The following is a 20,780-nucleotide window of genomic DNA, read 5'->3' on the forward strand; positions in this document are numbered from 1 at the left end:
GAGAGGAGCAAGGAAGGGGGGAAATCTCAGCGCGCTCAGCCTCAGAAGCGGGGAGAGCAGGAAGCTGAGCCGGCTCAAGAGCCTCCCTTCCCGGGAGCAGTGTCAGCTCGCGCGGCCCCTTGGGGCGGCGGAACCATTGTCAGCCCGGCAGAGCCCCCGGGCGGAAGCTGAAAACCGGGGCACCACGTGCTGGGTGCGTTTCCATGGTAACCAGCGCGGCGTCCAGGGGAGGAAGATGTCGGCCGGGGATGAAGGGTCCGGGCCGCGCTTCGCTTTCCGCCATCTCCCGCAGAAAACCCTCCCCGCCCTGGAGAACGGGGACACGCAGGGCCGGCTCCGCAAGTGGTGGGACGGGGAAACGCTGCTAGCTCCCTGGGGTCTTCTACGGGGCGGGGCCGTTGCTGGGTCCGCGGGGGGGGGGGGAGGATCTGCCGGGCGGGGCTGGGGAGGAGGGTGAAGAGGTTGTTGATGTTACGCTTTCTGCTGAGGGTACGGATTAACTTTAGGGATGCCGGGTGGCAGGTGTTACCCTAACGCCCGGTCGAAGGGGACGCTGGCGGCTCTGGTCAGCACTGCTGTCCAGGGCGTTAAAAGGGCGAAGGCAGGCTCCCTGCCTGCCCTGGCCCCACACGGCTCCTGGAAGCAGCTGTCAGGTCCCCGTGGCCCCTACGCGCAGGGAGCTGGCCCCTAGGTGCCAACTTCACCTCTTTCCTATGGGTGCTCCACGGCCCCCTCGGCCCCCGGCTCTGCCCCCTCTCCAAGCCTTCCATGAGGCCCCGCCCCTGCTCCGCCCCCATTCCAACCCCTTCCCCAAATGCCCCCACCCCGGGGCCCACCTCTTCCCTGCCTCCTCCCCTGAGCATGCCACGTTCCCGCTCCTCTTCCCCCCCCCGCCCCCCAGTGCTAAAGTTGCTAAACAGCTGTTTGGCGGTGGCCAGGCAGGAAACACTGGGAGGTAGGTGGAGGAGCCGGGATGAGCTCAGGGGAGGAGGAGGTGCTGAGTAGAGGAGGTGAGGTGAGGTGAGGAGGTGCTGAGCAGATCCCACCTATTGGACAGGTGAATTGGCTGCCGGTGGGTGCAGAGTACTCACTAATTTTTCCCTGTGGGTGCTCTAGCCCTGAACCACCCATGGAGTCGGCGCCTATGGTGCTGCCCCCACCCCAAGTGGCGGCTCTGTAACTCCCATTGGCTGGGAACCATGACCAGTGGGAGCTGCGGAGCTGGCACTGGGGACAGGGGCCTGCACGCGGAGCCTCCCTGACCACCCATGCGCTTAGGGGGCCGCAGGGACCCGGCAGCCACTTCCTGGGAGCCACGGTAAGCGCCACCAGGACTGCGCACCATCTCCCACACTCCAACCCCCTGCCCCAGCCGGGAGTCTCCCCCCACACCCAAATTCCATCCCAGAGCCTGCACACCCCCACATTCCAACCCCTGCCCCAGCCCGGAGCCCCCTCCTGCACCCAAAACCCCTCATCCCTGGCCCCACCCCAGAGCCCACACCCGCCAACCGGAGCCCTCACCCCCCTTCCACACCCCAACCCCTGCCCCAGTTTGATGAAAGTGAATGAGGGTGGAGGAGAGCGAGTGATGGAGGGAGGGGGGATGGAGCAAGAAGGGGCGGGGCAGGGAGAGGGCCTGGGGAAAGGAAAGGTGTGGGGCCTTGGGAAAGATCGGGGGCAGGGGTGTTCGGTTTTGTGTGATCAGAAAGTTGGCAATCCTAATTAACATCAGCCTTGTTTTGCAGTAAAACTGTAGTGAGTCCAGAGCTTGATTTACTGCAGATCTTTTCAGTTTTTCAAGCATATAAAGAGCTGTTTGGAGGACAGTTCCTGAAGTAAAGTTAATTGCTGTTATTTAAAATAACATAATATAGATATCAGCCTTGCAAAATTTTTCTTGCCCTAGAAGAGTAATTTTTTAATCTATTGGACAGATGAATAAAATATAATGGAAAAAAAATTAACAACAGTTGTCATGAAAGGGTGAGAACGTGATTTTTGTGCCTGGGCTAGTAAATATTTAGACAATTTTCAACTGCTGTTATATTCTAAAGGGATGTGTCCAGTGTGTGTGTGTTTTTTAATATTATTACTTACCATGTTCTGAGTTTCAGGTCCATGCATGGCAGAATCACTGCGCAAGCATTCAGTTTTGACCAACGTTTTAAGGCCTATCAAAAGGATGAATTTGTTAAGGTAGTTATAAATCTATCACATGTAATGGTTCCTTTTTAAGGGAACTGTAACTTTTTTTGTGCTGGAATAACACTTAAACTTTCCCATAATATCTGCTATATTATGTTTTTACAAGTGGCAAACAGTTACAGTATCTTTAATAATAGGTGGATTGGGGGGTGAGATGCTCATATTTTTTGTCAGCTGTGTAACACTATGACAGTATTTTACAGGCAATGTTAACATTTCTCTGTTGGTCCAGTGGGGCAACATAAGAGCTAAAGAATGGGACTCTGGTTGTTTCCAGTCCTGGCTGCCATTACTTCTCTTTTGATGTTTGGGAGACAGTCACCTCGGCCTAGATTTTCAGAAATGCATGTGAATATGTAGTTAATGCAATCTGCTGCTCAATCACAGTAATTATGTGCAGAAACTAGATGTGCATGTGGATTCAGAAGTCTGAAAAAGTGGGGCCATGTTTTCAGAGGTGCTGAGCACCTGCAGTTCTCATTGACTTCAGTTGGTCTTATAGATAGTTAGCATTTCTGAATATTAGGCCCTTTATCTTTAACCTTTTTTGTTCCTTGATTTCCTTGTGTATAAAAGAGGATATATTCACCTCTGTGAAGTGATTTGATTTAGTAGCGAGAATGGATCTGTTTAGTGTAAAAGTAGGTTGGTTTCCTCACTTATTTGTTGAATAGACGTTTGACAATGTTAGCTGATTTTTCTTGGAGATGAATTCGCAATTAGGTGGTAACATAAAAGAAAAACTCTATTTGGAAATGTAGCAAAGCATCTGAGCTCCCTCTGGGATTATTCTACATCTTAATTGTTTGAAGACTTATTAAAGACACATCTACTGCCTCCTTAACACTTTTTTTGAGGTAAAATGATAAATTAGTTTAATTGTAGAGATTTCATATAGTAATTTATGGTTTATTTTAATAACTTTGGTGTGCAGAAAGTATGAACATTATGTATGGATTTTGATTATGCTGCAGAAAAAAGCATCCTGATAATTCCCTATTCTACAAAACTTTGTAATACACTTAAAATTAATCGGACCAAGCTGCAGGCATAATTTGGGACAATTGATGTGTTGCAGATTGAAAACCTCAAATCTGCATACATAAATACCTTTGTGGGTGTATTTAAAAAAGAAAAAACTAGTCAAAATTGCAGAGGCATAAACCTGGGGATGAAAATTTTGGGGTATGCAAACTCGGAGGTCAGACTGAAGCCAATTATTTATTAGCCCCCTAAAATTTTGTCATATAAATGTAATTTATTGCTTTAGGTGATATTATGATATCTCATTTTGTTAACTTTCATTTTTAATTGGAAATTTTAGGCATTTTTTAATGATCCAAATGTTAGCGCCAATTTGAAGTTGCTTACAGCTTCTGGACAGTGGACTACATTAGGTAAATAAATTTAGAATAAGTCAGTCTTTTAAATCTTTCTGTGTGGTAACTATATTTTTTCCAGTTAATGTTTTGTAACAATGACATGATTCAGATCTGTACCTTCACCCTCATGAAATAAAATTTGGAGCAGAAGATCATTTAAAGGAATCTCCAATGTACATGGCAGAGGGGCATTGCTGGCACATTGGTCAAACTGGACAGTCTCTATGTAAAAGAATAAATGGACACAAATCAGATGTCAAGAAGTATAACATTCATAAACCAGTCGGAGAACACTTCAATCTCTTTGGTCACTTGATTTCTGATCTCAAAGTGACTATCCTTCAACAAAAAAACTTTGAAAACAGACTCCAACGAGAGACTGCTGAATTGGAATTAATTTGCAAATTGGATACAATTAACTTAGGCTTGAATAGAGACGGGGAATGGTTGATTCATTATAAAAAGTAACCTATTTCCCCTTGTTTATTCCTCCCCCTCCCCCCCCCCGACGTTCTTGTTAAACCCTGGATTTGTGCTGGAAATGGCCCACCCTGATTATCATACACATTATAAGGAGAGTGATCACTTTAGATAAGCTATTACCAGCAGAAGAGTGGGGTGGGGGGAGAGAAAACCTTTTGTAGTGATAAACACCCATTTTTTCATGGTCTGTGTGTATAAAAACATCTTCTGTATTTTCTACAGTATGCATCTGATGAAGTGAGCTGTAACCCACGAAAGCTTATGCTCAAATAGATTGATTAGTCTCTAAGATGCCACAAGTACTCCTTTTCTTTTTGCGAATACAGACTAACACAGCTGTTACTCTGAAACACAACATGGAATGTATCGCAGGATGCAGGTAAAACTGAGCAGGAGACATACAATTCTCCCCCAAGGAGTTCAGTCACAAATTTAATTAATGCATTATTTTTTAACAAGCGTCATCGGCATGGAAGCATGCCAAATTTTAGTTGGTATTCTGTTGTTTAACAGTGTGATTAAAACTGCGATCAATTGCGATTAATTTTTTAATTGCAATTAATATTTTTGAGTTAATCCCATGAGTTAACTGCGATTAAGGTAGAACTAACATGGTTACGTCAGCACTGTTGGGGGCCCTGTCTACAGAATAATATAAGAATGACCTAGCTGCTGGATGACAGCCATGTGGTAGGCTATGCCAGTTGTAAAAGTGACACAAGGTTAAACTCACGGTTAATTACCTTGTGCCCTGTCACTAACTGGTTGCAGACTCAGCTAAGTGTTATTATACAGACAAACTTTAAAGAAGCATAATCAAAAAGGAAATGAAACATGAGTGCAAGACAAAATCCTACAATATGTACAGCCATATATAAGAGATTGTAAAAGCCCCACAAGGAAATGCAAATGTTAATACAGTTGAATTTTTTGTCTAATGTGGGCCAAAAATTAAGTATTTATAAGGTATGAATCATACTGGTATCAGAGCAATGGCTCCGTGTTTTAGGAACATAGAATATTATCCCTCAAGAATTTGCACTCTGCAACTTGGTTTGGCTGCAATTACTGTGTGCGTGTGTGCATTTGTAACCCACACACCTCCTGGGTATGATGTTCTGTCCCATCTAGTGGCAGTGAGACCACTGAGAGAGAGAGAGAGAAAACAAGTCTGCTCTACAGCCTTAGCTAACGGCCAGTTGGCTTTTAGCTTATGCGGTAGAGGCTCATGCACTAAGCTTCAGAGTTCCCCATTTTGATCCCGCCCGCTGACAACCGGGGTCTGTCAGTGTTACACGTGCATGCATACAGTTAGCGTGTGTGTGTTTCCCCATTCCTGCTCTCTGTGGAATGGGCAGGGAAGTTCCCCACTGTACTTTGGCACCAGACACTCTGCCTTGTTATCTGCAAACTTTCACCTTCCTAGGATGCTGTATTTGGCCTTTAACACAACACAGCCCTTCTAGTTGCCTCTTTCCCAGTCATCAAACTGTAGCAAGCAAAAGAAAACATAATAGACCAAATCAAGGTAATCTTCCCTCTCTCCTGCTTTGGGCAAGAGTTCTTAAGCTATCTGTCTTGCCTGTGTGACTTTCCAGCCCCCTTCTCAAGGAAGGTCAGCAGGTTACATACCTCCTGCCTGGGTCAAAGGGTCACCTGCCAAGCATCCTGGCTTTTTAACTCCTGCTGGTCCTGAACACATCTTGGTGTGGTAAGCACAGGAGTAATGCATTTTACTTCCAGGAACCAGAAGTGTTTGCTCTCTGAACACTGAATGGCCAGTATACTCCATCACATTTTACTCTTTCTTTAAAACCTGCCTTCCCTCTCTCTGCTTATCTTTTTCGGTTAAGTATGCGGGCTCATTTTTCTCCCATTAGTTTTTATGTACATTTTTTTCTGAAAAGTATAATAAGAAAACACAAGCTGATGATCTTCCAGCATTCTCTTACTCTTCCTTAAATTTGCAGATCTTTTTCAGCCCTAGTTACCCTGTGTATTTGTAAGTGTGGAGCTGCACTTTAATTAAGCATCACAGTCATAAGTTATGTGTGAGTTTCTGCCTAAAATAGTAATAGATCTGGAGAAAAGTTAGTATAATTAACTTCTAATCATAGAATTGGACTGGAAGGGACCTCAAGAGGTAATCTAGTCCAGTCCCCTGCACTCATGGCAGGACTAATTATCTAGACCATTCCTGAGAGGTGTTTGTCTAACCTGCTCTTAAAAGTCTCCAATGATGGAGATTCCACAACCTCCCTAGGCAATTTATTCCAGTGCTTAACCACCCTGACAATTAGGAAGTTTTTCCTAATGTTCAACCTAAACCTCCCTTGCTGCAATTTAAGTCCATTGCTTCTTGTCCTATCCTCAGAGATTAAGAAAAACAATTTTTCTTCCTCTTCCTGGTAACAACCTTTTATATACTTGAACACTGTTATCATGTCCCCTCTGTCTTCTCTTTTCCAGACTAAACAAACCCAATTTTTTTCAATCTTCCCTCATAGATCATGTTTTTCTATACCTTTAATCATTTTTGTTGCTCTTCTCTGGACTCTCTCCAATTTTTCCACTTCCTTCCTAAAATGTGACACCCAGAACTGAACACAATACTCCAGTTGAGGCCTAATCAAAGTGGAGTAGAGTGGAAGAATTACTTCTCGTGTCTTGCTTACAACACTCCTGCTAATATATCCCAGAATGATGTTTGTTTGTTTTTGCAATAGTGTTACAGTGTTGATTCATATTTAGCTTGTGGTCCACTATGACCCCAGATCCCTTTCCGCAGTACTTCTTCCTAGGCAGTCATTTCCCATTTTGTATTTGTGCAACTGATTGTTCCTTTATAAATGGAGTACTTTGCATTTGTCCTTATTGAATTTCATTCTATTTACTTCAGACCATTTCTCCAGTTTGTCCAGATCATTTTGAATTTTAATCCTATCCTCCAAGCACTTACAACTCCTCCCAGCTTGGTATTGTCCACAAACTTTATAAGCTTACTTATAAGTGTATGCCATTATCTAAATCATTGATAAAGATATTGAACAGAACCGGACCCAGAACCGATCATTGCAGGACCCCATTCATTATGCCCTTCTAGCATGTCTGTGAACCACTTTTAACTACTCTCTGGGAACGGTTTTCCAACCAGTTTTGTACCCACCTTATAGTAGCTCCATCTAGGTTGCATTTCCCTAGTTTATTTATGAGAAGGTCATGCAAGACAGTATCAAAAGCTTTACTAAAGTCAAGATATACCATGTCTACCGCTTCCCTCTTATCTACAAGTCTTGTTACCCTGCCAAAGAAAGATATAAAGGTTGGTTTGACACGATTTTTTTTTTTTTTGACAAATCCATGCTGACTAGTTATGTATCACCTTATTATCTTCTAGATGTTTGCAAATAGATTGCTTAATTATTTGCTCCTATCATTCCGGGTACAAAAGTTAAGCTGACTGGTCTGTAATTCCCTGGGCTTTCCTTATTTCCCTTTTTATAGATGGGCATTATATTTGCCTTTTTCCAGTCTTCTGGAATCTCTCCCATCTTCCATGACTTCTCAAAGGTAATCACTAATGGCTCAGATATCTCCTCAGTCAGCTCCCTGCATATTCTAGGATGCATTTCATCAGGCCTTGGTGACGTGAAGACATCTAATTTGTCCAAGTAATTTTTAACTTGTTTTTTCCCTATTTTACCCTCTGCTGTTCCTACCTCATTTTCACTGGCATTCACTACATTAGACATCCAATCACCACCGCCCTTCTTTGTGAAAACCAAAAAAAAGAAGTCATTAAGTACCTCTGCCATTTCCACATTTTCTATTATTATTCCCCCCTCCCCCCCCGTCCCGCCCTCACCATTGAGTAATGGGTCTACCCTGTCCTTGGTCTTCCTCTTGCTTCTAATGTATTTGTAGAATGTTTCCTTGTTACTCTTTTTGTCTCTAGCTAGTTTGATTTCGTTTTGTGCCTTGGCCTTTCTAATTTTGTCCCTACATACTTGTGTTATTTTTTTATATTCATCCTTTGTAATTTGACCTAGTTTCCACTTTTTGTAGGCCTCTTTTTTTATTTTTAGATCATTGAAGATCTCCTGGCTAAGCCAGGGTTGTCTCTTGCTTCTAATTTTATTATCTGCTATTATCCGAGTTGATAATATAGATTCATCTGCTCCATCTATTCCCTGGGAAATGAATGACTGTCTCTGGATCATTAGGGTAACTGATGTCGTAAGTGGATTTTGGCTAGGGCCTGAAAAATTTACCCAACAGCCAACACCTATGAGGGAGGGCAGAAAATACCTTTGCATCTGCACCTACAAGCCATGCCCACCCAAAGCCACACCCTTTGCAAATTTAAAGAAAAGAAATCAGCAGTGTGCTGTATTTCATTGGAATGGTCAACTTTCTATTTATACATTTTAACAAGGTAATTTATTTTAGCTCTAGCAATCTTCTATTTTATAGGCTTCACTCTATTTTCTCGTGTCTCATAATCACAGCGTATCCTTTCCTGTGTTGTCTTTCAATGGCTATTTCCTCACTTTTCTCCCATTGCATCTCTACCTCCTCCCCATACTTTTTCTGCCTTGTTCTGGCTCAAAATCTGTCACTTTGTATTCCTTTTCTAAATGGTCCCATTAATCGCTCCCTCTCTCTTGCTCATTTTCTCCCCTTTCCCCCCAGTGCCCTGCACACACAAATTTTACCAGATTCCTAGTAATCAAAGTACTAAATCTTGTAAATGGAGACTGATGCAAAAATGTGGGGACTTTCACTGCCCAGGGCACTGCTCAGGTGTGGAATCAATTCATCACTCCCCAGCAGCTCATAAAGTGGGAGCTGCTGGGATTCCTATTAGGATGCTGTCCTAGGACTCTGCTTCAGAACTCTATCTTTCATATCAGCCTCCTACTAACATTTTAGGTGTCAGATAAATTGGAATCTCCCCTCTGCTGCCTCTTTTGGCTGCAAAGTAAGATACATATTTTTCTCTCTTTTCTCTCTCATGCCAGTCTTCTGGCTGCTTTAATGGGGGTATTCTTACCCTTTCACACTCTCTAAAAAGCTCTTGTCCCCATTGCCTGTCTACTGCTCCCAGCTTTTCTAAGCAGTAGCAGCAAAGTCAAATTGATCTGATTCTTTTCAATTTCACTTCTGCCCACAAGTTTTGAATAGCAGCAGTGAAAACTAACCAGCAGTTTTCACTTTGTAGTAGTAGTGGCACTGCACGTATCTGTCAACAGACTTAAGGAGAGATCACTGCATCTGTTTAAACTCAATTCACATGTGCAGAATTATCTTCAAAGGACTAGAAATACCTGTTGGGTGTTTTTGTTTTGTTTTAATAAAAGCTTAAATTCTGCAGAAGCCGGCAGCATTTGCCTGGGAAAAATTCCCAGTTGCCCCCCACAGAATAGATTTTTCAAGCTCTAATGACAATCATCTATAGACCCTGTGTTTTTAAAATTTGTGAGAGGCAATCTAAAATTAGGAAAGTTATCAATATAAACCACTACTGCAATTTTCATTTGCTGAAATGGTTTTTACATGTCATTTGAACCCACAAAATATCATGGTGATCCTTGGTTTTTAAAATAGTGCCAGTTTAACCCTAACATAAGCATTGGATACATGGTTTTACTTAAGTTTTAAATCACATGGTTTTTATAAATATTAATTTGCACTGAAAACTGCAATGCACACGAGTACACAAAAACAAAACCTCAAATGTTGGTCGTATGTGCCGGATGTTCCTTTAAAAAAAAAAAAGTGCCTTATGAAGGCTTTTATTTGGGGATAGCTAATTATCAATTTTCTTATTTAAAATTTAAGAATGAGAATTTAGGATGTGGTAGATATATTTCACACATCCAGTTCTTGATTTGCTTCTGCGGATCCCCACTTTAGAAGATGTACCCCATGCTGATGAGATTCAATGCTGCTGGCAGAAGTAAAGCTATTTGTGGTACTCTACTATACAAATGTCCCAGAAGTGGAGACTGAAAAAGGCCCTGCCCCCATATTATACCTGTTTGTTTGGTTTTTTTTGTTTCCCGCCTGCAAAGTTAGCAGAAGACCATCTCTCCCCATTCTGTTGATAGGTTTCAGAGTAACAGCCGTGTTAGTCTGTATTCACAAAAAGAAAAGGAGTACTTGTGGCACCTTAGAGACTAATCAATTTATTTGAGCATAAGCTTTCATGAGCTACAGCTCACTTCATGTTTGTTGGGGTGGTAATCAGATTGGTTAGTCCTGTCCAGAGAATTCTAAGTCTCCTCAGTTAGTTCCAGATCTCATATCTCAAATGCAGAGGAGATTCCGTTACAGTCTTTAATCTTATCACCTACCATTATCAGTTTGGTTTCTGAATGCCTAGGAGATGAACATCTATTGTCTTTCTGAAAAGCTTAGAAAACTTTTCCTGGATTTCAGGAGACTATGAAGAAGTCATATGTGGAAGTCTTCAAATACGTAAAATATTGTTATAAAAAGGAGAATGATCAATTGTTCTTCATGTCCACCGAGGATAGAATGAGAAGTAATTGGCTTAGTTTGCAGAAAGGGGGATACAGGTTGGGTAACAGGCAAAAATGTCTAACTGTGAGGATAGTTAACCTCTGAAACAAGTTACCTAGGGAGGTTGTGGAATCCCAGTCATTAGAGGTTTTTAAGAACAGGTTAGACAAACACCTGTTAGGGATGGCCTTAAATATACTTAATCCTGCCTTAGTGTGGGGGGATGGACTAGAACGACCTCTTCAGGTCCCTTCCGACCCTATATTTCTATGGTTCTATATATTTTGGGGTAGATATTTTTTCTGTGGTCTAACAATTTGGATATACAAAGACTTGTTCCATTCCTTATGTTTAGGCTTAATTTTAAAAAATGCAGGTTTACCTTTGTATATGTAGTTATTTAGTATCTAATTCTGCCTACCTCATATCAATTTTTGGTTCTTCAGTCTCCCCACATCTAAGTAGAGGCCTGGTTCAACTGCTATTAATTTCATTTGAAAGACTCCTATTGACTCCAGTGGGAGTTGAATTAGGAACTAAAAATGGAGAGGTTGGTTTTTTTTGTGGGGGGGGGGAGGGAGCGGAGAGTGGTTTAGGTCTATTAAACTTATTCTCAGTGACTTGTGAAATCTCAGCCCCTAGATTTGAATTTTGGTTCTTACCAGAATGATTGATTCACTCAGAGAACTGCAAAGGGAATGTCTTCTACAGCTTTTCTCTTGAAAGACAACCTTCTTGGTAGCCATATTGATAGGTATGAGAGCAAAGAAGTTGCAAATTTTAAAGTTGATGTTCCTTGCTCCCTGTTCCTAGATAAGGTGATTGTGAAATCTCATGCCAGACTTTTGCCTAAGTGGTAGCACATTTTCACATGGAGAAAAAATACAAAAGGAATTGTATGATGATCTGGTAAGTGAGGTGAATTTACATAGGTTAGATGTTAAAAAGGGACTTAATTACTATTTGGAAAAAATTAAATCTTTTAATAAATTTTCCATATAATTTATAAGGAGAAACCCAAGGGAAATGTCCTTTTGAGTCAGTCTTTCTAAACGGGCCATACTTTGCAAGTATTATGATCAGGATGGAGGACCATTATTAGATACATTAAAAGTGTATTCTGTCAGAGGTGTCAGTGTCTATTGCCTCTTAAGAATGTCTTTATTCTTAAAGACAGGTTTCAGAGTAACAGCCGTGTTAGTTTGTATTTGCAAAAGGAAAAGGAGTACTTGTGGCACCTTAGAGACTAACCAATTTATTTGAGCATGAGCTTTCGTGAGCAGCTCACGAAAGCTCATGCTCAAATAAATTGGTTAGTCTCTAAGGTGCCACAAGTACTCCTTTTCTTTATTCTTAAAATTTGCCATGTTGTTACTTGGAATGAATTTCACAACTTCACAAAGCATTTGATTATTCTCTGTTGATGCTGGAGACCATCCCTAACAGGTGTTTGTCTAATGTTTTCTTTAAAACAGAATGGGGATTTCACAGTCTCCCTTGGAAGCCTATTCCAGATCTTAACTATCCATATAGTTCAGAGGTGGGCAAACTACAGCTCACAGGCCACATCTGGCCTGCGGGACTGTCCTACCTAGCCCCTGAGCTCCTGGCGAGGGAGGCTACCCCAGCCCCTCCCCCACTATCCCCTTTCCCCCTCAGCGCACCACGCCGCCAGTGCTTTGGCCCGCCATTCCTGCCAGACAGCGAGTTCCTGCCGCTCTGAGTAGCGTGGTGGTGGTGGGGGAGTTGGATAAGGGGGGCAGTCAGGGAGCAGGAGGCGGTTGGATGGGGCGAAGGTTCTGGGGTGGGGGGGCGGTCGGGGATCGGGAATGGGGGGTTGGATGGGGTGGGAGTCCCGGAGGGCTTGTCAGGGAGCAGGGCTGTGGATAGGGGTTGGGGCATTCAGGGAGCAGGGGAGGTTGGATAGGGGGTTGTGGTGGGGGTCCCAGGAGGGGGTAGTCAGGGGACAAGGAGCAGGGGGTGTTAGATGGGTCAGGGTTCCGAGGGGGGCACTCAGGGGGCGGGAAATGGGAGGGGGCGGGAGCCAGGCTGTTTGGGGAGGCACAGCCTTCCCTACCTGGCCCTACATACAGTTTTGTAATGCCGATTTGGCCCTCGGGCCAAAAAGTTTGCCCACCCCTGATCTAGTTAGAAAGCATTTCTTAATATCTATCCTAAATCTCCCTGGCGTCAGATTAAGCCCATTACTTCTTATCCTACCTTTAGTGGACTCAAGGAACAATTGATCCCCATCCTCTAGAACAGCCCTTGATATATTTGAAGACTGTTATCAGGTCCCCCCTCTGTTTTCTTTTCTTGAGATTAAACATGCACAGTTTTTAACCTTTCATCATAGGTCAGGTTTTCTAAACCTCTTATCATGTTTGTTGCTCTTCTCTGGACTGTCTCCAGTTTATCCATATTTTTCCTAAACGTAAGACCCAGAAGTGGACACTGTAGGCCTGAGCAGTAGAGCAGAACAATTACCTCCTGTGTTGTACATATGACATTTTTGCTAATATACCCCAGAAAGATATTAGCCTTTTTTGCAACTGCATCACATTCTTCACTCATGTTTAATTTGTGATCCATTACAAGCCCCAGATTCTTTTCAACAGCCAACCAGTTATTCCCTATTTTGTATTTATGATTTTGATTTATCTTTCCTAAGTGTAGTATATGACTATAGTGTGGGTCTGCAGAGGCACTGTATTCCAAATTCCAGTTACTGGTAAGTATTCCGCCTTTTCCTATGATTGCAGAGAGGTCACCGGCAAACTTCAATACTTTCTCTTGTCTTATAGATTTTTGTGTCACTCTTAGCATAAAAGAATAACGAAACAATGATCTGTGGTGGGTTAAAAAAAGTTCAAGTCACTTTTATAAGCTAAGAAACATTTCAAAATGTCTTGACTTTTTTTTAATGGTAAAATGTCTGAAATGACATATTAGCTTTCAATTAATATAAATGCTAAACATCATATTTTTAAGTGTGTTGGACCTTGGCAGTGGTTAGGGACTTTTGCACCCTGCTCCTTCAAATTTGGAGTTTACTCTTCAGAACTTCTAAGGCTGGACATGATGAAGAAAACATTCCAGGATGGGACCTAGCTCTACATACTTCCCCATGTAGCTGCCATATATCTTGTCAAAAATGTCCATGGCAGTCTTTATTTATTCAGGAAAAGGAGCATGGGAATGAAACTAGTCTAAATAGAAGCCTATGTTACAGCTATTTGCACACTTGTCTCTCCCTCTAAAAATGTTTACCTCCTAAATATGATTTATTCTATTTTTTGTTTGTTTGTTTTAGCCGTAATTGCATATATTACAAATTTCTCAAAATGGTTTTGTTTGGAGTAATTATATGCATGCTGTGTTCACTTGTGGAAAATGTATCTTGAATTTTTGTGGAACCATTAATAAGGGGAAATTATCCTGTATTTCACCTCAGGTTTTCCCTGTTAATGAAGACTCTGTCATCTTTCAGGTACCAAAGTGAAAAAAACTGAAGCCACGGTTGTTCCCTGTACACAAGTTTCCATGTCATTTTTTGACCGACTGTACTCTGAAGGAGTTGTTAGAGAAACTGGCTATATTGTTAAGTGTTATGATGACTATTATGATGGCATTCCCATCTCAGATGAGTTAAGAAAGGTCAGTACAGCATTTAAGAATTTCTCAGTGGTTTTCATATCTCTGTCAGTCACTGCAAGCACTTCTTTCCATACTGTGGCTGTCCCCAAAGCATACAGCTAAGTAATTCTCATACTTTGCATGGGTGTTTCACTGACATGTTGTACAGTTAGCCCTACTGCATGGAATAGGAAAACATTTACACAAATCCGAAAGTTAGAGATGCAACTATTTAGATTTGTCCTCACAATTCCCAGTTTAGTCTGGAGAAGAGAAGACTGAGAGGGGACATAACAGTTTTCAAGTACATAAAAAGTTGTTACAAGGAAGAGGGAAAAAAATTGTTCAGCTTAACCTCTGAAGATAGGCCAAGAAGCAATGGGCTTAAATTGCAGTAAGGGCAATTTAGGTTGGACATAAGGAAAAACTTCCTAACTGTCAGGGTAATTAAGCATTGGAATAAACTGCCTAGGGAGTTTGTGGAATCTTCATCATTCAGGATTTTTAAGAGCAAGCACATGTCAGGGATGGTCTAGATCAGAGCTTCTCAAGCTATCTGATGTGGGGGACCGGCAATTTTTTTCCAATGTGTGCGCAGACTGGCAGCCGATGGTTCGCGGACTGGCACCGGTCTGCGGACCACCACTTTGAGAAGCACTGGTCTAGATAATACTTAGCCCTGCCATGAGTGCAGGGGACTGGACTAGATGACCTCTCGAGGTCCCTTCCAGTCCTATGATTGCTGTGATTCTGTGAATGCATTTTTCAGATGTAAAGTATGTAAGTGCAAATCGCTCACGCTGTAGAGGATTTCTGCCTGGCTGAAAAAGTTTCCCATATTTTATATCTAAATAATGGAAATTCCTAAATGATCAACATGTGCTTAACATACAACAAAATAGTTGCATTTGTTTATTTTTTTTTATTTCAATTTAGAAAATGAAATTGACACTTTTTTTTTTTCTTGCCCCTGTCCAGGTTTTGCTTCTGGAAGATTCTGACCATTTTGATTTATTCAGCCAGTCAAATCGTGAGGAGTTTCTCTTCTGTCTTTTTAAGCATCTTTGCCTTGGAGGAACACTCTGTCAATTTGAAGATGTGCTTGGTCCATACTTAGAAACTACAAAGGCTTTATATAAAGATCTTGTAAGGTAAGGTTGTTGCATTAAGAATCTTATATATAAAATTTTACATGTGCAGCTGTGTGTAGAATTGTATGTGCACATTTTGAATATTAAGCTCTTTGAATCTTATAAATATACTTATAATTTGTGCAACAAGATCAAAGATAAGTTGAAACAGATCATTAATGATTCACTAGCAAAATAATACAGTTTTAATGGCAACTCTCTGATATAGGAACTTTTTGCCACATTATAAATATTTGCAGTATAGTTCATTTCCATTTGACTGGTTCCAGTGATTATTCTACCTACTGAAAATGGGGAATACCATTGAAACCAGATTAAGTGCTCCAGCTGTAATAGATAAAATCATATCAACCAATTGTGGAAATATATAAATTCCTAAGAAAGTTATTTTTTTCTGAGCTTAACATTTTACTCTCAGGAGGGTAGACTTCTGAGTCATATCCTATCCCCTGGTGCATGTAGCATTCACAATTCAAAGTAGCTAGTTTGAAAGTTAGTAAAATGATATTAATGGAAATTTTTATTTTTGCATTATGGACTCAGTCCTATAAGGTGCTGAGCACTTTGTTTCTGATCCAGCAACACTCTTAAGCATATGCTTAACTTTAGGGATGTGAATAATCCCACTGAAGTTAAGCAGCAAAGGATATATAAAACAAGTCAATGGGACAATTTATGTCCCTACAAGCATGAGCTTAATAATTTTGCTGCATTGGGACCAGTGCTTAGCTCTTGCAAAATCAAGCTGTGTTTGTCTTATAAATCATCCCCAAACAAGGTCCTTTGGGTTGAAACACTGGTTCTTTCACAGTCACCTGGAATAAAATATTTAAGTCTTGATTTTTGCCACCTTTAATTCTGTTGGTAGTACCCTACGCTTTAAATACTCATAATGAAATCAGTGAGACTTTTTCAGAGTAAATACTACTCAATAAAGGTAAGATCTGATCCTTCTTAACTTGACATAATGGATTAAAGTGAACATTCTTGCCTGGTTTGGAGAATGAAAGAGCTTGTCTATTTTGCTTGAGACTAATCCATATTTTCTGAATCAGCACCTGGGTTCACATCAATTTAATTTTTTTTAACTATTGCTTATTCTGTTTGTCCATGATAGATCATAGGTTGACAATGACCATTTAAAAAACCTTGTTTCGTAGTTATGTAGTCTGCAAAATTTTAAAAATCAAAACTAGCCATACAACCCATAAATTAGACACTCATACCAGAAGAAGCAACCTTTATTCATTTAAGTAAGGAGTTCCATTGAATTCATGGCACTTGTGAATAAAGATTGCTGTATCTGGCGTTAAACTGGAAGAATTTGCTTTCCTGCTGGAATTTTCTTGTTTTAAATATTTTTATGAACCACTTTGGTTGACTAAGTTTAAATCACCCTCCATTCTAAACAATTTTAAAATGTTCTAATTTCCAATGCTTTCCAATAGTCATACTGATTCAATTCTATAATACTGAAATCATCAAAATGAGCTCTCATTGGGAAGTAGCATTAAGACAGTTTCTGCCATTGAAACAACCCCATTAACAGATTGAAGATACTGAAACAGAGATTTTTATTTCTAAAGATTGTTTAATATTCTTTTTAACATGCACATAGTTTTACATATTAAGTTTATTTAACTAGTTACAGTATCACAACTAATCCCAGCAGTTTTCTTAAGTAGTGTAGACTTGGTGCTTGGCTATATGCTTTCCACAGTACTGTACAGAGTATTCAAATGGGCACCTCAGGAATACTGAACATGGAAAGAAAGAAGCTAACAGTAACAGAAACTCTATCTTCTCCTTTCTGTTAAATCCTTCACTCCACACTCACAACATGCTGTCTGCTGCTCTAATCCCCAGCCTTAGTTTACTTTCTGCATTTTACTACAGCTGTTCCTCTTCCCATGCTGTTGAATGACATTGGACAAAGTGCTAAGACTACAATTAGTTCCTCTACACTCTTCATTCCTTTTGCCTCTCAACTACCCTCTTTCTTCGAAACAGCTTTACTTCTACTCTCTGAGCCGCTCCTGTGCTGCTATCTCCAGATGGATTTTCTTTACCTTCAACTCTCCTTAAACCTTCTTCTCGGCTTCTTTTTTCATACAGCTTTCTCTGACCAGGATCTTGCAAACTTTTAAAAACAAGAAATTATTTGGCAAAATTACTCCAGCCCTTCACCAGTTCTACCTTCTTCTTTCATGCCGATTTGACTTTTACCTTTGTACTATCTACCTTTTAAAGGTTTCAGAGTAACAGCCATGTTAGTCTGTATTTGCAAAAAGAAAAGGAGTACTTGTGGCACCTTAGAGACTAACCAATTTATTTGAGCATAAGCTTTCGTGAGCTACAGCTCACTTCATTGGATGCATACTCTAAGTTGCCACAAGTACTCCTTTTCTTTTTACCTTTTAAAGCCTCAACTTGTTCCCTTGATTCCATTCCTCTGCTGTTTCATCGTCTTCCTTGCTCCTTCTTGTTCCCTTACCTTCATTCTTGATTCTTTCCTTAGGGACAACAGAAATTTTCTGTTTCTCCTTCCTTTCATCTTCCAACTCCTAAAATATGCTGTTTACTCATTTTACTTACTCTCCTTCAACTCTCTCTCCTTGATCCCTCCAGTCTGCCTTCTCCACTTCACTAAAACTGTCCTAACCAAGATCACTAACTACCATCTCTACCCTAAGACTTTTTTTTTTCCTATTCTTTTCCTTTATTTCTTACTTGCCTTTCCCCTGTGCCAATAACCTCTGTGTCCATTGTCCTCTTCAGTTGCCAGTCAGGCATCTCCTTTTGGCAGTGGGACTCCCATCTCAAACTCAGTCTTTCCAAAGCTGAACTCCATGGGCTAGATTCACAAAGAAATATAGGTATGCTGATGCTCAGCATCACCATCCTTACCTTCTGTTCACATCCTTTTATCTGCAAGAGACGGTGGGATTTGCAGCCTATAATGCAGATGGCTTGCAATGCCTCATGTGACTGAATAGTCCAACCTGATATTTGCATGATCTTTGGCAGTTATTGCAAATGTATGTATCTTGGTTGGGAGCTGCTTGCTTCCTAGGGGCTCTTTTCTCTTCAAGCTGTAGGAGTTGTTCCTGTCATGGACTTTGATGCCCTGATGGAGACGATGGCACCACTTGTTACGATCATAGAATAATAGAAGATCAAGGTTGGAAGAGACCTCAGGAGGTCATCTAGTCCAACCCCCTGCTCAAAGCAGGACCAACACCAACTAAATCATCCCAGCCAGGGCTTTGTCAAGCTGGCCCTTAAAAATCTTTAAGGATGGTTGCCAAGATTTCCCAGTGGTCAGGATCAATTCCAAATTCCTTCATATCTTGTTTGCATGTATCTTTATAGTGAAGCTTGGGATGTCCTGTTATTCTTGTTCCCTGTCATAGCTCCCCGTATAGCATGTTCTTGGGTATGCTTCAGTCTTCCAACCTACTCAGATGGTCCAGCCAGTGCAGTTGTCTTTGCTTGAGCAGGGCTGTCACACTTGGTAAATTTGCCCTTTGATGAACCTCTGTGTTGGTGACTTTATCTTGCCATCTGATGTTGAGTATGCGGCGTAAACAGCCTAGGCGGAAACTGTTTAACCTTTTCTCCTGATGAGCATAAGTTGTCCATGTTTTCCCACCATACATGAGAATGCTGAGGACACACGCTTGATACACTAGCATTTTGGTCTTGATGGTAAGCTTTGAGTTGTTCCATGCTCTTTTAGACTGCTAAAAGTGATGGTAGCCTTTCCAATGCAAACATTTAGTTCTTCATCCAAGAAGAGGTTGTGGTCACTGTAGAACCTAAATAGCTGAACTTTTGGACTATTTCTAGCTGGTTTGTCTAGTGCCTAGAAAATAACTGGGATTGACAAAGCCTGAATTCAGCATCTTAGGCTCCATAGGCAATTAATTGGGAGCAATAAGCACCTCAGGATGGGATTCACAAGAGTCAGCATGCTAGCTGGTTTCCTGCAAAATCTAGCCAAAGGGAGATGCCAAGGCAAGGGGTGTGTCCTAAGCCTCACCCCTCTCTGGGAGATAGGCTGCAGGGAGACATCCCTGTGCTTGGGATTCTGAGATGCACACCCTCTATTGGTGTTAGGTGCCTGTGCTTTTTTTTTTTTTTTTTTGCAAGCAGCTGGAGGAAGACTAGCTGGACCTCCCTCATAACTTAAAGCCCAGAGGGTAGAGTACCGACCTGGGATGTGGGAGACCCCTAGTTCAAGTTCCCCCACTTAGGGAGAAGGGATTTGAACAGGGATCTACTGGGCAAAGAGGCTTCTTCAGTCTCTCCTGTTGAAGTGATTCTATAGTGGATATATCATTATTAATTGGAGCAGGGGATCCTGGGTCTTCACATACACACAAAATTATTCCGTTATTATTTATGCACAGTGGATCAGATTCAGCACTGGGTTTCAACTCCTCCTCATCCCTGCCTAGCCATTTTGTGCATCTGTGGGGGGCCCAATCCAGTAGGTGAGCTCTGAGCATGCTTCTAGCAGATCGGGCCATGCAGGCAAATAAGGTAGAGGAATGCTTATCTTCCCCTGGTTTGTGAATTGTTCTGGGGTTAGGTGTCCAGATTCCTGGTGTGGCTACAATGTGCATATGCAGAGACAGAAACATAAGTTCCTAGGGAATTTTTTTACTGCCAAAATTTAGGTGCTGAGTGAGTTTAGGAGTCTACCATGTTTGAGGGCTGCTGAGTGCAGGTTTTGTGAATCCCAGTGGGGCCTGATTCTGGGATTTAGGCACCTAAGGTGGCAGGTAGGTGCCCACATTCTTTTATGAATCTAGCCCATATCTTTCATCTTGATAGGTACTGAGATCTTTGTTAATCCATTCACCGAAGTTTGCTACCATGATGTCATTTTAGACTCTTCTCTGTTTCTTCTCTTTCTTGAGTTTTATTTGTTGCTTCTTCCTTTTCAATATATCCAAATTACACATAATATTCTCCTTTTCTGATGTCTCCTTTTCATGTGCATTTTATCCAAAATGCTGCTGCTAACCCTGTTTTCCTCAAACCCTGCTCTGATAATGTTACCCTTTTTAAAAATCCTTTCACTGGCTTCCTAGCTCCTCCCTCATTAGAAGCAAACCCTTCAACTTCTCCCTTAAAGTTTCAGAGTAGCAGCCGTGTTAGTCTGTATTCGCAAAAAGACAAGGAGTACTTGTGGCACCTTAGAGACTAACAAATTTGAGCATAAGCTTTCGTGAGCTACAGCTCACTTCATTGGTGCCACAAGTACTCCTTTTCTTTTTCCCTTAAAGTTGTACATAATCTTAACCCCACTTATATCGCTAATCTCATTTTCTTCTTCTCTCCCATTCTCTATCTACTGTTTCTGTAATACTCAGTTTGTGTACACACA

At 41.5% G+C, this 20,780-nt stretch overlaps 1 protein-coding gene across 2 annotated transcripts in view; it reads left to right on the top strand.

The window, feature by feature from the left end:
* The first annotated feature begins 210 nt into the window (after positions 1 to 210).
* Positions 211 to 20,780, top strand: part of CFAP300 (cilia and flagella associated protein 300) — a 33,634-nt gene continuing 13,064 nt past the window's right edge. For both annotated transcript variants that reach the window (XR_012158160.1, XM_073338160.1), the window contains exons 1-5: positions 211 to 345; positions 2,118 to 2,199; positions 3,533 to 3,605; positions 14,089 to 14,255; positions 15,213 to 15,385. Coding sequence is in view for 1 of the 2 variants with exons in the window: in XM_073338160.1 (XP_073194261.1) it covers positions 236 to 345; positions 2,118 to 2,199; positions 3,533 to 3,605; positions 14,089 to 14,255; positions 15,213 to 15,385 (605 nt within the window). In the remaining variant the exon portion in view is untranslated. The remainder of the gene's footprint in view (positions 346 to 2,117; positions 2,200 to 3,532; positions 3,606 to 14,088; positions 14,256 to 15,212; positions 15,386 to 20,780) is intronic.

This window comes from Lepidochelys kempii, chromosome 1 (assembly GCF_965140265.1).
Source record: "Lepidochelys kempii isolate rLepKem1 chromosome 1, rLepKem1.hap2, whole genome shotgun sequence".
Lineage (NCBI taxonomy): Eukaryota > Metazoa > Chordata > Testudines > Cheloniidae > Lepidochelys > Lepidochelys kempii.